Below are 17,246 nucleotides of genomic sequence, written 5' to 3'. Positions count from 1 at the left end.
GTCATGTAAATAGCTGGGAGCAGTGCTATTGAAGCATTTGTAGACAATAACCAGGGTCTTGAACCTCTGCCAAGAGTGTCCAGTGACTAGCTTCTTGAAAGCAATAAGCTATGAAAAATACTTTTCACTATCACTGCAGGAACTGCCTATGCCAGCGAGCTAGTGGTGGATGGGAGGCGAGCTGAGCTTTTTATTATACTGCACACCACTACTAATGTTGCCTAGAAAAATGGCTTGATGCCTTAGCACTTAAAGAACGTGTCATACGTGTTCCACTTACCACTCCCATCTATACACTGTTGTATCAATTAATCAGACTACCCCAGGCTAGGCTAAAACACTCAACACCAACATACTCCAGAATATATTAAAAAAATTAGTAGGAAGGTGATCAGGAATCATTGACACCCTGAAAGTTTTATGCAGCTACTTGTGTGATGAACATTGGTTCATATAGTGAAAGAAACTAACTGTACTTAAGAATCACAACTGCAACTATGTCTCTCTTTCTCCTAATGTAATGCACAAATTGTATTTTCTGAGATGTATGTCGCTTTGAAGAAAAGCATCTGCTAAATGAATAAAATGTAAATGTATTTTTGGGGTGTCAGCTTCCACTCATGACAATGACATTAGTATGACGTGCATTGTGTAGAGATTCTGCTCCTCTTACAGAAACAGAGGGCAAGACCTCCCAAAATCTGGCGCCTGGCACTGGATTTTGTAGAAAAGGAGTAATAACAGGGTAAACCCTGGCCATGGACCTGACCAAAATGAAGTAAGGCACTCAGTTTAGAGTGTCAGTACCCAACATTATACTCTGTCCAAGCCAATATAAAATAAAAAAGAAGCAACAAGTGTTTTAGATTTCCATCAAAACAAAACTGCAAGCTCTAGATTTTCTAAGCAGATGTCCATGAAAATATTTTCATATAAATACAAAGGATTTTACCATGTGAAATTTCAGAATAAATGTGAAAACAGAGGCTTGTGGAATGTTATAACAGACATCCTTCCAACATCAAAGACACAAGTGGATTACAGAACATTCAGGATACACTCTATATACAGCATGTGGTCACAAAGAGTTAACTCTGACACTTCACAACAAACCCTATTAAGTACAAATCTCCAGTGGTTGATAACACAAAAAGTTTATTTCTGAAAGGCAGAGCTGTCCACAGCACAGTGAGCACATAACAAAACTTAGTTTTAAAGTGGTAAGACATAAAGGTTAATTTATAAACATAAATCCATGAAATTACCCATGTCACATGTACAGAGAGAACTGTACACAAGTTCCTGAGTCCAGTTGGCAGGAGAACATTTTCCTCTAAAGATATGTTTGCATTTACTGTTCAGTAATCTCAGATCAGATATACGCCTTCAGGTTTTCAGCCGAGAAGAGCAGAAATAATGCGAAAAAATCAAGTGCAGTTGTCCACAAAGTACCTCAAGATGTAAGAGGGTAAAATCAGCCGGCTGTGACTTTAACAGGGCCGGGCATCGATGGCCATCGTAAGCCTCAAAGTGACTCACCACCAGCGACCTCAGCCAAAATAATTCAACTTTCCACAGATAGTCTGGACGTGTTGGGAACCTCACCGGTCGAGACCATTGCGGCATAAAGAGGGGGGGCGGCCAGAGATCTTGGAGTTATAACACAGGTGAAATCACAATAACTACCGATGGAACACAAATTATAAAAGAATATTTAACAAAATATAGACCGGATAAAAACTTCTAGCCGTTTGTGTTTTTCCATGCTTTATGTAGATGGTACGGTCTTCTCGGGAGGCCCGGCCGGGAGCTTCCACACAATAGCCTCACCATCAGCTGTTGTGTCGCTGTGGAGGACTTTTCCGCCCTTCTTTTTGGTCACAGAAGTTGTGCTGACTCTACGTCCTTGCATTTGGAAAAAAAAAAAAAAAAAAAAAAAAAAAAAACAGCTCTTTTCACGGCACAACCAAACGAAATATTCCATCGTTGATTTTTTTTTTTCGGAACTTTTTTCGTATTTATTTAATTTTTTCGTGTCTACGCTCATTTTCGAGTGTTTTTTTGCACTCATAAAAAAGAAAGACACACAGACCACTAGAGAGACAGCAAGCGCAGATTGGCGGACTGAACTGAGAAATCGGAGTGAGCGAACCGTGCCCCTGAAGCCCGTTCCGTCGTGTTCCGCTCGGAGGAATGGTTATATGACCGGAGAGGATCGGCTGAGATTCGCAGCACTGAATGAAAAATGGATTGCAGAGAGCACAGCACCGACATGGAAAAGGATCCACAGCTCTTGGCCACATCATCATGTAAGCCTACACACATATTTCCCTGAACGCTGTATTTTTCCATTCGAAATGCTTTACACGTGTCAAAGGGAGCTAGTAGCGCGTGCTCGACACGCACGGTGTCGATGATCATCGTGTAGCTCAGCGTTACATTCTTTACTCGGTTCGGGGGAAACGCTCGGTGCTTAAGGCCCCAGCGCGATCGATTGCCACACAGAAAAGCAGTTCCATAAATTGAACACTAACTGTATTCGACAAGTAATTATTATGACGTATTATCACCACTACTGTGATATTGGTTTAACACCTGTATGTTTATCGCTAAGTAAAACACAGTGAAATCCATGTTAAAAATACGAAGTCGGCTTTCAAAGATACGCGTGATTACAGACACACAGTCTGACGTATTGTCTTTCTTGAAAGATATTCGGATTTTTTGGAACGAAACGGTCGTGTTTCCCGTTGGATTTCTCAAATTTTCTGCCCCTCGATTTTAGGAGAGCCCGGGTTCAGCCCTGTTCAGCTGTTGCAGCTCGGCTGACGCACAAAAATCAAAGAGAACTTGCCCCGGAATAATTTTTTTTTTTTTTTTTTTTTTTGTTTAATACCACCTTGTCTGTCTCCAGACGTTTCACACATCGTTTCAGTTATTTTAGCCTGGGGTCCTGAACCTAGAGATCTCAACGTGTTCTTTGTATGAAGACATGTTGTTTGTTTGGCGAATAGCTCAGCAGCCGGGGGTTTTCCCTGAGAGCTGTGGCTAAAATGCCATGGGTGAAGGCAAAAATCACTCCTCGTCTGAAAACAGTTTTACCAGAGATTACTTGTTAAGTCCTTTTTTTGTGGCAGCGAACGTATTAATTGGTATCAGTCAGTGCCGTTAGGAGGTGCTCTGCAGTGGGATTTTTTCAGTGAACACTGCACTGGCTACTCAAATACTCCCTTGCAGGGGAACAAGCAAGTCGTTCGTCTGCTTCTGTACTTCTTGAATTTGGTTTGTCAGAAATGTAACATCAGATTTGGGTGCTCCATCCATTCTGGTTATGCGCCCGACTGGAAAAGAGCTGGCAGGACCGACCGGGTCCGGGGGGGAGAATTGTACGTACTCGTTTTACATGGCCGTTTGTCAGCAGTCATATTCTATATATCACCATACATATCACAGGCTGCACGAGTAAATTAATCCACACTTGACCATAACAATAATGAGCAGTCTAGCATCTGTGTTCTCCTGAACCTAGTACTCCAGGAGCACCGCGTACACTGATCCTCTACTATTATGACTGAGGTTTTTTCCTGCTTAAAACAGTGAATTTTTTTTTTTGTATTCAGCGTTTTAGCTTTAGTTACTTTAGTTGGTTGTACAAGTCAGTGTGTACTTTGTGTAGATTTTTTTAGGCATGTTCATGAAGGGATTTGGGTTATTCACTTTACACAAGAGAACCTTAGCAGGTTAGACTATTTTTTTATTTACCTGATCCTTTGTCCAAAAGCAGTTTGAGAAGTCTTGTGCACTAACTGATTGTTTACTCATTTACACCACAGGTATTCATATTTCCTCAGTTCAGGGTAAGTACCTTACTCAAGGGTGCTACCGTATAGTAGGAGTGGGATTTATACTATGCATTCTGAGCTTGTGTAACACTATGACACTAATGACTGCCCTCTGATCCATGTCTTTAATTGGTGCGTTTGTATTCGTTGGTAAATTTGTGCTGTTGTTTTTCTGTTTGGAATCTTGGACACAGGTGTGCTAATACATGAGAAGGCTAGGGGGCAAGTGGTCATATCTATAAGATGATACAGCAGTCAGTGAAGATTCGAAAGGGGCCTGGTATTTTTGTGTTTCCTGTTAATGTCTGGTATTCCTGTTGTCCCTGGACATACTGTGAGCCTGACTTAGAGGATGGTTGGGGGGTGACTTTGATTTTTCTTCTCTGAGTGACATCACAGCTGAGCCTGGAAGAAATTATTGCAAATTTTTCAGACAGCACAAACTCAAATTTTAACTTCACAGAATGGCACTAACTAATCATGTTGTGTGTTTTTTAAATTTAAATTTGTGCTGTTTGTAGGGGGGGTAGCTTCATTATTTCCATGATTTGTCAGAAATGAAGGCTGAGCCCCCTGGTTTGACAGTGGAGCTGTGTTTATGAACTCGTGCACAGTGCAAAAGTTTCTGTCCCTGCTTTCTCCCCCCATCTCACATTGAAGTTGAACTGAGCTGTATTACTACTTGTTGATTGTTTACTGCTATTTGTGACTGAAATTTCAGCTTTGTATGTTGTAGAGTATCGTGATAGCATGCAGGAAACCATGGAACAGTGACATTGGTGGTAGCTTCTGCTCAAGTTTGGAATGAGTGTTTCAACTGTCCCAGTGTGAGTATTTTAATACCTGACAGTAATATCCATAGAAGCTCTTTCGTTAGACATAAAGGTGGAAATACTAATGTGTATTAGTTGAAGCCTCTTCTGATGACTGGCAATCGAGGCTTGTTTGAAGTTGTTTGCCATTCATATGAAGGTATGTCTGACAGAGATTTTTGCAGGCAGATGTTTGTGTACTGCCTTGTTCTAAGGGGTTTGTCACCAACAGCAGAGTGAGTGCTGGCCAGTCTCCTGTGCTTTGTGTGATGGCACCTTCTCTGTCTGACATGTTGCCTTACCATGTCCAGCAGGTATTTGGGTTTCCTTTCAACTCTACTGAGTCCTCCCAGGGGGTAGTGAATTGGAATTTGAAGGAGGGCTTGCTGTTTGGACAAGAGTCACGTCTTTGCACAACATGGCCTCACCTAACCCGTTGGAACCTAATTGTGAGACATACCTTCACCCCTTACTTTATCGTTAGGTTTCTGGTACTCTGATATTCTGTTAGCATTAGAAGTTTGTATAAGTTTTTTTTTTTTTTTTTTTTTTTTTTTTTTTTGTGGAAGGAGAAGCCAGTGTGCCAGCAAATGAGAGAAGGCTTACTCATTTAATGTTGGCCATCTGTTACGTTAATTTCAATGTGAGTTTGTCATGTCACCACAAAGTTCTTTAGTAAGAAAGGAAACTAACTAATGCTACTTTGACTGTTTGGATTCATGTTAAAATGGAGCAAGAAGCTAAAATGGGCACCTTCGTTGTTCTCTGGTCCAAAGGCTGTGAACTACCTGAAGGATGAAGTGATACATTTCCAGGCTTGATTGAAGTTTTTCTGGTAATCGATTTGAAGATGTTGCTTTTGCAGTGCTTTGTCGGCCTTTTCCCCACTGCTGTTTGGTCTTTGGATTCACCTTGAGGTCATTTTTTGAGAAAGATCTGTGTGAGCAGGCTGTTTTTATCTTCTTTTAAAACTTGACTATTAAATGAATTAAGATGAGTATTTTCTGGGACCTGTCTAAATCTTTGAAAAAGTAAAGAGTAATTTTCCTGTCTGGTGTGGTTTATTCCTTTGGATAAAATGAAAAACTAAATTGACACATACTGCAAATCACATTTAAATGTCTTGTGTGTTATTTCATTATGCTGTTGTAGGGTAAACCCCGCAATTTATTGCTAGTTTGAAAAAGTACCTCATGAATTCACATGAACACTCGTCTGAGTATTAAACTGGGTTTCACAAATTATTGCAATCCAACATGACCATCTTACATCTTACTGTCAGTAGTTTTGAATACAAGCATCAGTGTCCCAGTGCCTAGGTTGTCTGCTTTTGGTACCTTGCCCTGCAAGCCTTCAGCTCCTAGAACTGATTTTATGTCTCAATTGTACCCTGTTTAATCCCTTATCACTAACTGGATCTTCTAAGCTTCATAAATCAGTTTCTCTCTTTCCTCACAGTAAACTGTAGAAGTAAAGTAGCAGGGCAGTAAGACATGCTTTTTCCTCATTTGTGTGCCTAAAATGGTTTCCTTAAAATTTTCTCATTATACGTGGGATAGTCAGTAAAAGAAAATAATTTTTTAGCACCACAATAGTCCTTGCCTGAGATGAGACATGCAGCAAAAAAGACTTTTTTTGCCAAAAGCAGATGCTATTAGAATGACACCATAATTCTGATTTCATATTCTTTAAACAGGGTGCGTACCAATTTGACCCATGCTTACTCAGGGAAAGATTAGGAGCAAAGCTGATCAAAATGATTGGTCACTTTGGTTTTTACACAATAGTTTAAGTTTTTAGTACACTAATATCACCACAAATTCACACTGCAGTGTGAGTGACATAGAATGTGTTTCAATGATGTGTGGATGGGTGGCCCATTGTGAGTAGTGTGTTTAGAAGTGTAAATCACCTTTGTGAATAAGGTGTGTGGGCTGATAACACTACATAATATCCATTGTAAATCATTTTGGAGAAAAGCATCTGATAAATAAATGTAATGTAAATAAATGTTTTGCCCTGTGTGAGATTAAAGTTCATCCATGAATTAAACTTGGTTTAATAGAGGGAGATATTTTTTGATTGCTTTGTAAACATCTTTTTCATAAATGCAGTGAAATTTGACTAGTTAGTATTGATTTGATTTCCAATGAAAATTGTCGGCCTCTTTGAAATGGAGGAACTGTACCTAAGAAAGGCTTTTTGCTGGGCTAATTTCAAAATGCACAGTTTGTTAGGCTGATGAAGCACATTTTGTGTATGTTAATCCAGCCATTTAAAAGGAAGCAGAAACGTGTAAGTGTTAAGAAACTGCAGTCAGTTCATACCATTTTTTTAATCTGTTGAACGTGTGTTGTTCAGCTCAATTCCTTTGCCCATACGAGCAGTGACTTGTTTGGGAAACTGAGCTCCAGTATCCATTTGTACAGCAACATTGGTTGCTTTGTAACTTGCAGGCAGGACCCCAAACCTTGCAAAATATGAGTCCTCAAAGGAGACACTGTTTGCTCCTCGCAGAAGGAGATGCTGCTGATTTCCAAAGACAGTTGTCTTATACATTGCTGACCTTGAGGTCTTTAGTCACACCAGAATCTTGAAGCATTTTACATTTTGAAATGAAATGAAATTGACTTCGTCACTTCACCATAACCATAAGTGTACAGGTGGTGAAAATCTTTGGTGCATTCTCTGCAGCTATGCAGCATAAACAGTAAGCATATCCACATATGTAGTAGAATGATAAAGTGCAGTACATGGGAGGTAGAGTGGGTTGTGTGTGTGGTGGCGTTATTAGAGTTCAACAGTCTGGCCTGCAAGAAGCAGCTGTCCCACGGCCTGCTAGTCTGAGATGTGATGCTGCGATATATTCTGCCTGATGGTAGCAGGAAGAGCAGTCAGTGGCTGGAGTGTCTGATGATTCTCTGTGCTTTCCTTACCCACCGCCTGGTGTAGATGTCCTGGAGGAAGGGAAGATCATCGATGATGTACTCAGCTGTCTGTACCACTCTCTGCAGAGCTTTGCGGTTGAGGGCGGTGCTGTTCCCATACCAGGCAGTAATGCAGCCAGTCAGGATGCTCTCCACGGTTCAGGTGTAGAATGATTTGAGGATGTGGTGGCTCATACTGAAATTCCTCAGCCATCTGAGGAAAAAGAGGCGCTGGTGAGCTTTCTTCACCACTGACTCAGTGTGAGTGGATCATGTGAGGTCGTCAGTGATATGAACTCCGAGGAACTTGAAGCTGTTGACTTGCTCCACTGTTGATGGTGATGGGGGTGTGCACCCTGTCCTGTCTCCTAAAGTCCACTATAAGCTTCTTGGTCTTTCTGATGTTGAGCGAGAGGTTGTTTTCCTAGGACCAGTGTGTCAGAGTGCGCACCTCTTTTCTGTAGGCCGTCTCATGGTTGTCAGTGATCAGATCTACCACCGTTGTGTCATCCACAAATTTGACGATGACATTGGAACTGTGTGTGACCATGCAGTAGTAGTCCAAATTTCTTGCCTTTTTTGAAACACTTTTTTTGCATTTTTCCTCTTATTTCTTAAATTGAGGCACAGAATGAATTTGCATTAGTCATTCTGCAGAGGTTTTATAAATGGTTACCAAGTGGGGTATGTTTTGAACTGCTACTTTACACAGTTTTTCTTGTATTTGGATTTTTCTGTGATAGATCCTAATCCTAGAGTATTGTTTTTTTCCAATCGGGAGAGCAGTGTATGTGTGTATATATATTATATATATAGATATATCTATATATTCAGGAGCTTGACGTAAACCGTTCTTTCAAAAAAGAAAAAAAGTTTTGTTCACTTTGTAGTTTTTTGTAGCTTCATCTGCAGCAACTCATGGCAATGCATCTGAAGTCTTTCCAGTCTTGTGTTAAAGCATTGAAGCACACACACACATTTTCAGAACCGCTTGTCCCATACAGGGTCGCGGGGAACCGGAGCCTACCCGGCAACACAGGGCGTAAGGCCAGAGGGGGAGGGGACACACCCAGGACGGGACACCAGTCCGTTGCAAGGCACCCCAAGCAGGACTCGAACCCCAGACCCACCGGAGAGCAGGACTGTGGTCCAACCCATTGCGCCAGTGGCCAGAAAAGCCGAACAAAGAAACGGCATCTCCTTCTCCTCCCTTCACCCCCCAATAGCATTGAAGCAGCTGCAGTTTTTCCGGTGTGTTCTTAAAGAAGTTGTCACAGGAAAAATGCTTTCATGGCCTCAGCTTTGCGTGTTTAATTGGGGAGGAGAAATAAAACAATTAATTGTGTAAGTGCAGGGCAGAAGTCAAACGGGAACATTGTCTTATCATATTTCTGCCACTGCATTAAGTTTAGACATTATTTAGTATTGAGTTTTCCCAGAGTTGACCTAGTGAGTACATGGAAGGACCATAACCCAGTTAATTTCACATGTATGGTTGCGTCAGAAGATTAATGAGCAAAGGCCCATTTTATAAGCTATTAAGCCTTTTCAGTTTTACTGAATTCTAGAAATGGGGGAGGGGTAGCTTTATAAGGGATTACATAAAACTACATCTTGCAGTCTGCAAATAATTAAGAGTTGGAACATCATTACATTGTGAAATACTTATATTTAGAATAGTATTTTTCAGTTGTGCATTTAACAAATTGGCTCTTTTTGCTGATGGTCATCCAAGGCACTGCCCTACAACTAACCAAAGTAACAATGATTTTTCAGTTGTTGCTATTTACAGCTGAAGTAAATAACAGAAGTGCCAGCACTCTTCTTAGCAGTATCCTGGACCTAAAATGTGATATTTGGCCTTTGGATCTTGAGCTTCCAACGTTTACTTTTACTGGGAGATTTAATTTTCAGTTAGTGCTGAAATGAGTGCTGCAGAAGAGATCATAACCTACATGTATGTACTACTTCAGATTGCAGCAACTAAAGGGATGCTGTCAGAAAAGAGAGAGAGGGAAAGGAAATCAGCATTTTGAAGTATGAGAGGAGAAGTAAAATAAGAAATTTCATCCAGGGGCTCTCATCAAGATGACAAAGGCAGAGGCAACATATGGTATTTTGAAGTCTTGGAAAAATCTTGTAAGCAGGAGCAGCGAGACCCCTGTATTGTTAAGAATGGGTACGTGGTGACCCCACTCAAGCAGTAAGGCTCTGATTTGCCTGCTGGTATAATAGCTAATGAGAATGTGAAGCATTCTTTTCCAGAGCTGTGGGTCTTCTGTTTGGTGTACTGTGGAGAGAAGGGAGGGAGGGGATGAGGTACTGGTTTAAGGGAAGGGACTTGACTTCAGGAAGGGGGGGGTATGAGGTAGGGGCCTGGTTGGTAGTCACTGAGGGAGCAGGAGTGGTGAAAAGAAATGGAGAGCTTGGTGATTTCATTGGCATGGATAATCATGCATGCTAATAATGTCATGTCTTTGTGGTGGTTGTTCTGATACCCCGAGTGGGGTGTCACTGACCCACCTCTTTCAGACATGCACAAACCCTGGACAAATAAAGTTCTCCATCCAAGAGAATTAGAGAAATGAGAGGAGGTTGTGTTTTCAGATGCATTACTTGGGAGAGTAAGTTAAAAATGAGTGAAAATCAGTTTCAAGTGTAAATAACTAATAATTAGGTGTGCTTTATCATTCTTTTAGGCCATACTATGATGATTAATTCTGTTAATGTATATCCATCCATCCATCCATCCATCTTCCTCCGCTTTTATCCGGGGCCGGGTCGCGGGGGCAGCAGTCCGAGCAGAGTACTCCAGACCTCCCTCTCCCCGCACACCTCCTCCAGTTCCTCTGGGGGAACCCCAAGGCGTTCCCAGGCCAGCCGGGAGACATAGTCTCTCCAACGTGTCCTGGGTCTGCCCCGAGGCCTCCTCCCAGTGGGACAAGCCCGGAGCACCTCCCCAGGGAGGCGTCCAGGAGGCATCCGGAACAGATGCCCGAGCCACCTCAACTGGCTCCTCTCGATGCGGAGGAGCAGCGGCTCTACTCCGAGCTCCTCCCGGGTGACTGAGCTCCTCACCCTATCCCTAAGGGTGCGCCCAGCCACTCTGCGGAGGAAACTCATTTCTGCCGCTTGTATCCGCGATCTCATTCTTTCGGTCATGATCCAGAGTTCATGACCATAGGTGAGGGTAGGAACGTAGATCGACCGGTAAATTGAGAGCTTCGCCTTACGACTCAGCTCCCTCTTCACCACAACAGACCGGTACAATGACCGCATTACTGCAGACGCCGCACCGATCCGTCTGTCGACCTGCCGCTCCATTTTTCCCTCACTCGTGAACAAGACCCCAAGATACTTAAACTCCTCCACTTGAGGGAGCAACTCCCCCCTAACCCGGAGGGAGCAATCCACCTTTTTCCGACTGAGAACCATGGCCTCGGATTTGGAGGTGCTGATTCTCATCCCCGCCGCTTCGCACTCGGCTGCAAACCTCCCCAGTGCACGCTGCAAGTCTTGACTTGATGAAGCCAACAGGACCACATCGTCCGCAAAAAGCAGAGACGAGATCTCGCGGCCACCAAAACAGACACCCTCCGTTCCCTGACTGCGCCTAGAAATTCTGTCCATAAAAATAATGAACAGAATCGGTGACAAAGGGCAGCCCTGGCGGAGTCCAACATGCACCGGGAACAGGTCTGACTTACTGCCGGCAATGCGAACCAAGCTCCTGCTCCGGTCATACAGGGAACGAACAGCCCGTAGCAACGAGCCCCGAACCCCATAATCCCGAAGCACCCCCCACAGGATGCCACGAGGGACACGGTCGAATGCCTTCTCCAGGTCCACAAAACACATATGGACTGGTTGGGCAAACTCCCACGAACCCTCCAACACCCTAGTGAGGGTATAGAGCTGGTCCAGTGTTCCACGGCCAGGGCGAAAACCGCATTGCTCCTCCTGAATCCGAGGTTCGACTATCGGTCGGATTCTCCTTTCCAGTACCCTGGCATAGACTTTCCCAGGGAGGCTAAGGAGTGTGATCCCCCTGTAGTTGGAACACAATCTCCGGTCCCCCTTCTTAAAAAGAGGGACCACCACCCCGGTCTGCCAGTCCAGAGGCACCGTTCCCGAACTCCACGCGATGCTGCAGAGGCGTGTCAGCCAAGACAGCCCCACAACATCCAGAGACTTGAGAAACTCGGGGCGGATCTCATCCACCCCCGGAGCCTTGCCACCGAGGAGTTTTTTGACTACCTCAGCAACTTCAGCCAGGGTAATGGACGAGTCCCCCTCCGAGTCCCCAGCCTCAGCTTCCTCTACGGAAGGCGTGTCGGAGGGATTGAGGAGATCCTCAAAGTACTCCTTCCACCGCCCGAGAACATCCTCAGCTGAGGTCAGCAGCGCACCACTTCCACTGTAAACAGTGTTCGTGGAACACCGCTTCCCCCCTCTGAGTCGCCGGACGGTTTGCCAGAATCTCTTTGAGGCCGACCGAAAGTCTTCCTCCATGGCCTCACCGAACTCCTCCCAAGCCCGAGTTTTTGCCGCGGCGACTGCCAGAGCCGCGCTCCGTTTGGCCCGTCGGTACCCGTCAGCTGCTTCAGGAGTCCCATGAGCCAGCCAGGCCCGATAGAACTCCTTCTTCAGCTTGACGGCATCCCTTACTTCCGGTGTCCACCACCGTGTTCGGGGATTGCCGCCGCGACAGGCACCGGAGACCTTATGGCCGCAGCTCCGAACAGCCGCACCGACAATGGAGGAGCGGAACATAGTCCATTCAGACTCAATGTCCCCCACCTCCCTCGGGACCTGGTTGAAGCTCTGTCGGAGGTGGGAGTTGAAGACCTCTCTGACAGGGGCCTCCGCCAAACGTTCCCAACAGACCCTCACTATGCGTTTGGGCCTGCCAGGTCTGTCCAGCTTTTTCCCCCGCCATCGAATCCAACTCACCACCAGGTGGTGATCAGTTGACAGCTCAGCCCCTCTCTTCACCCGAGTGTCCAAGACATATGGCCGAAGGTCAGAAGAAACGACTACAAAGTCGATCATCGACCTCCGACCTCCTATGCATGAACATGGTGTTCGTTATGGATAAACCGCGACTAGCACAGAAATCCAATAACAACTCACCGCTCGGGTTCAGATCAGGGAGGCCGTTCCTCCCAATCACGCCCCTCCAGGTATCACTGTCGCTGCCCACGTGGGCGTTAAAGTCCCCCAGTAGAACGACAGAGTCCCCAGTGGGAGCGCTTTCCAGCACGCCCCCCAGGGACTCTAAAAAGGCCGGGTACTCTACACTGCCGCTAGGCGCATAAGCACAAACGACAGTGAGAGACCGTTCCCTGACCCGAAGGCGTAGGGAGATGACCCTCTCATTCACCGGGGTAGACTCCAACACATGGCGGCTGAACTGGGGGGCTATTAATAAGCCCACACCAGCCCGCCGCCTCTCACCTTGGGCAACGCCAGAATAGTGGAGAGTCCACCCTCGATCGAGTAGAGTGGTTCCAGAACCCAAGCTGTGAGTGGAAGTGAGCCCGACTATATCTAGACGGTATCTCTCAACTTCCCGCACCAGCTCAGGCTCCTTCCCCGCCAGTGAGGTGACATTCCAAGTCCCAAAAACCAGAGTTGGCGCCCGAGGTTTGGGTCGGCCGGGCACTCGGCCCCGACCACTGCCCAAATCACAACGCACCGGCCCCTTATGGTTTCTCCGGCAGGTGGTGAGCCCACCGAAGAGCGGCTCCACGTCGTGGCTTCGGGCTGAGCCCGGCCAGGCCCCGTGGGCATAGACCTGGCCACCAGGCGCTCGCATGCGAGCCCCCCCCCCAGGCCTGGCTCCAGGGTGGGGCCCCGGTGACCCCATACCGGGCGGGGTAAACGGACGCCTTGATTTTTTTGTCATAAGGGGTTTTTGAACCGCGCTTTGTCTCGTCTGTCATCCAGGACCTGTCTGCCATGGGAGACCCTACCAGGGGCATGTAGCCCCAGACAACATAGCTCCTGGACTCATTCAGGCACTCAAACCCCTCCACCACGATAAGGTGGCGGTTCACGGAGGAGCTGTTAATGTATAGTTTATTGATTATAAGGTTAGATCTCTTTGGTTCAGTTTCATTAAAACAGATTTATTGTCCGAATTGTGATTGTATTACTGAGAATGGTTGTTTTGCAACATTCATTGCCACATGAACATTTCCTTGGTCTACATTGCATTGTGGGTCAACTATCCTGCCTTGCTGGGTTTGGGAAGTCAGGAAGTTTTCGACTGCCCAGAGATGATTGTTGAATCCTGTTTTTTGTCCATTGTTTTTCTTTTCTTGATATTTTTTTTTCTTATGTGAAAGCTGATGACCTTTCTTGATATAGAAAGAGTATTCCTTTCAAGATTCAAGAGTTTATTGTCATATGTAAAGTAATGGAATTTCAGTTACTTCAGTATAAATACCATAGAACTGGAAAAAAGGTAGCAAATTTGCCACTCTTTTAATTTTGTTATCTTTATTCTTTCATTCAATAAACTTATAGGTATAACCTTAAACTTATTATATATAAATCACACACACTATATGTATGGTCTTTGGAAAAATACATTAATAGCTAATCACATTTAATTATGCATTCTTGTTTAATATGTTTATTCAAAACATATATTTTGGATCAGTATCTCAACACCAGCACGTTACAGTGACATTTGTTTTGTGCATGTTTTCATTAACATGACTTCCAATGAACAGTATGTAGTAACATCAGCCCACACCTTTTTCACCCAAGGTGATTTACACTGCAAATACACTACTTGATATGATAATTATTCCTTCTTTTCATTTTCCGTCGCTCTTAAGGCATCCAGAGCCAAATGAATCGGTTTCACACAGAATGCTCTCTTGTGTAAAACTTAACTGACTGTGCTTTTGTAAAAATGTTCTTTAGAGGCTGATATTCGAATAGGCCATAAAGTACTTCTGAAGCCAAAGCAGTTGAGATAATGGATTTATCATTTTGTCTGCTAAACCCCTTGTGTTAATTTTCTCCCCAAGGATGGTTACATGTGCATTTATGCTTCATACTTAATTATGTGTAACTAGCAATTTTTCAATGCTCATGATGAACTGGGATTCTAATAACCAATCCAGTGAAACCTTCAGAACCAGCCTTAGGTATTGTATATTTTGTTTTATATTTAGGATGTATTATTTATTTCCACTATTTATTTGTTCAAAAGCTTATGCTTATTTATTTTTGGCAACTTGGTGAACTGCAGGGGCATCTGGTAGTGGCCCCAATTTTTGGCCCCAAAGATTGCAGGTTCGAATCTTCAAAGGCAGCAGCTCTAACCACTATGCTATCAACTGTCCAGAAATGACTATTTACATCTATTGACTAAGCTTACATATTGGCGGCAACAATGAGAATGACATTGAAACCCACGCGTGCAAAGCGTAATGGATTAGCAGTCCATTGCCTTAACTGCTCTGCCATCTCGTCACTTGCCACAGTTAAAATGATATGCATAATAGTTCCATTTTTGTAACACTGAGTCTCGGATTTGTAACAATTCTGAATGATAGATCTTGGCTTAATGGCTTTTGTTTTGTTTGTGCCTTTATTTAATGTTATGTGTGGTTGCATAACATGAAAGACGCTGCACCAATTCAAAATGCATTCTAAAGATGAATTTCATCTCCAGGCTCAGCTTGCTTCAGGATTGTTATCCAGTGGTTAAAAGGAAAAACACTGAAATGAAGGAGGGGTATGACATGTAAGTCTTAGTCACATGCTGATTTGTATCTGAGCCTTGTGCCTCAAAACACCAGGGACTAGATATGTAGAGCCATCTAATTTTGATATCTTTCTTTCTCTCTCTCATTCCCCTCCATGCTATGCGTGCAGACTGCGTTAGCCCTCTAGTGGCTGTGCAGTGGCCTGATTTGAGTTACAAACAGCTGCACCATGGATGCGGCAGGAAGGGTGGAGCAAGGGAGGGGAAGTTGCTTCAGACTGTTCAAGCAATATCCCAGCACTTCTTAAAATATCCCGGCCGGGCTCCAGCAGGCAATCACGTGTGAGCTTCAGTCATCAGTCTTGGATAATATTAGAGCCAGTCCAGCAAAGCTTAAGGGCGTGATATACCTCTGACAGACATGTAGCACTGGTTTAATTCCTAAGTGCACAAGACTTCACATGGAATGCCTGAACGGCAGACATGTTTAACGTTGTGTTCCAAGCACTGTGACCTGAGGCTAGAGGGCTATAATTGTAGTATCACTTTCACATTGGTAGTGCATTTCTTCATGTGCTCCAAATGTGATGTCTTGAAATTTGAATTCTGATTTGTCTGGATAGACTTTTTAATAAATAAAATCCATAACCTTCAAGAATGCTGTTACATACAGTATAAGTTGATCTTCCAAAGGTCACACATTTGCCCTGGTGCTTCCTTGTGTTGAAATAGTTGGCCTTGAACTGTCAGTGCAGCTGAGATCATTCATTGTCTGTTTCTGTGATTCATGGCTACGTTGGCCTTGCATGTTCAGTGTGCTCTTCCTGGTGCTTTCCTTGGCACTCTTGCAGTTCAGAACATAACCATGCCGAATGTAGTAATGTCTTAAGCATTACACAGAAGATTGGTCTTGTTTGATTTCATTCTTCTTGTTGACAGCAGAAGTTGAGCCTTCAGTGTTTGCTGATGGATCACACTGAGTGGACAGATGTGCATAAATTCAGTAATTATAGTCACTGGATGCAGGCAATTGCTGCTTGTTTTGGTGGATCCTTTTTCCTCAAATACTGATATTAAGAGGACTGCAGAAATTGCACGTTACTGCAGGACTATAGAATTACATGTTAGTTGTACACTTCAATGTTTGTAGAAAAATGTTTCCAGCAGTTGGAATTTAGTTGGTTTCATTAGACAGGGATCTCTGCTGATTGTCTGCTGCTGTGGCACATTGAATTAGTGTTTGAACAGACATTTGTTGCTGTTGTATTTGTGTATGCAACTGCATCATGAGAACACTTAATTTTGGTTTTGTTTTGTGTAACAAATGTTCTTTAGAGGATACTGATGGTGTGTCTGTAGAATCGTGAGTTGGGTTTTGGTATGGGTTGTTGCAGCCAGGTCTTAAATTAGACTGGTGGTCAACCTGAAATTTCCTGATGGTATGGTGAAAAATGTACGGTGGTAAAATGTAACAGATAATTCAGAGATAGCAGATAGTTCAAAAATAAATAGGATTTTTAATGGGTTAGTCTTATACATACCTGTTAGTGTAAATTATCCAGTTTAATCCATGGCTACATGTCAATTAAATTTGGTTTGTGGAAAAAAAATTTAATTGATACTATCTTTTTAATTATTGAAGTTACGGCAAGCAAGTAGCCACAAGTTAATGTGGTACCCACCAAAATATTGTTGCGTGTGGCGAAGGACACATGACGTTTATTGGAACACCGGCACACAGCAAGAGGTATCAGTTAATATCAATGCTCTTGGTATTTTGTGCTCCCCAACAGCCACTCCCCTTATGATCAGTCAGCCCCCATGTCAGATGAACAACTATTTCACATTTTTTCCCCACAATTCCCATCATCCCCAGCTACTTGCAATAAACATCTTTTTTCCACTGGAATATGATACTCTTTAGTAATGGGTTGTTACA

At 43.8% G+C, this 17,246-nt stretch overlaps 1 protein-coding gene across 6 annotated transcripts in view; it reads left to right on the top strand.

Moving 5' to 3' along the window:
* Positions 1-1,581: 1,581 nt before the first annotated feature.
* The window catches only part of map7d1a (MAP7 domain containing 1a), a 61,398-nt gene continuing 45,733 nt past the window's right edge, over positions 1,582-17,246 (top strand). For 5 of the 6 annotated variants that reach the window (XM_018726997.2, XM_018726994.2, XM_018726996.2 and 2 more), the window contains exons 1-2: positions 1,582-2,309; positions 3,834-3,857. In XM_018726997.2, coding sequence (XP_018582513.1) covers positions 2,246-2,309; positions 3,834-3,857 — 88 coding nt within the window. In that variant the 5' untranslated portion in view covers positions 1,582-2,245. The remainder of the gene's footprint in view (positions 2,310-3,833; positions 3,858-17,246) is intronic. The other variant, XM_018726995.2, reaches the window with a different exon arrangement.

Source organism: Scleropages formosus, chromosome 18 (genome assembly GCF_900964775.1).
Source record: "Scleropages formosus chromosome 18, fSclFor1.1, whole genome shotgun sequence".
Classification (NCBI taxonomy): domain Eukaryota; kingdom Metazoa; phylum Chordata; class Actinopteri; order Osteoglossiformes; family Osteoglossidae; genus Scleropages; species Scleropages formosus.
This window is presented reverse-complemented; position numbering and strand designations above follow the sequence as displayed.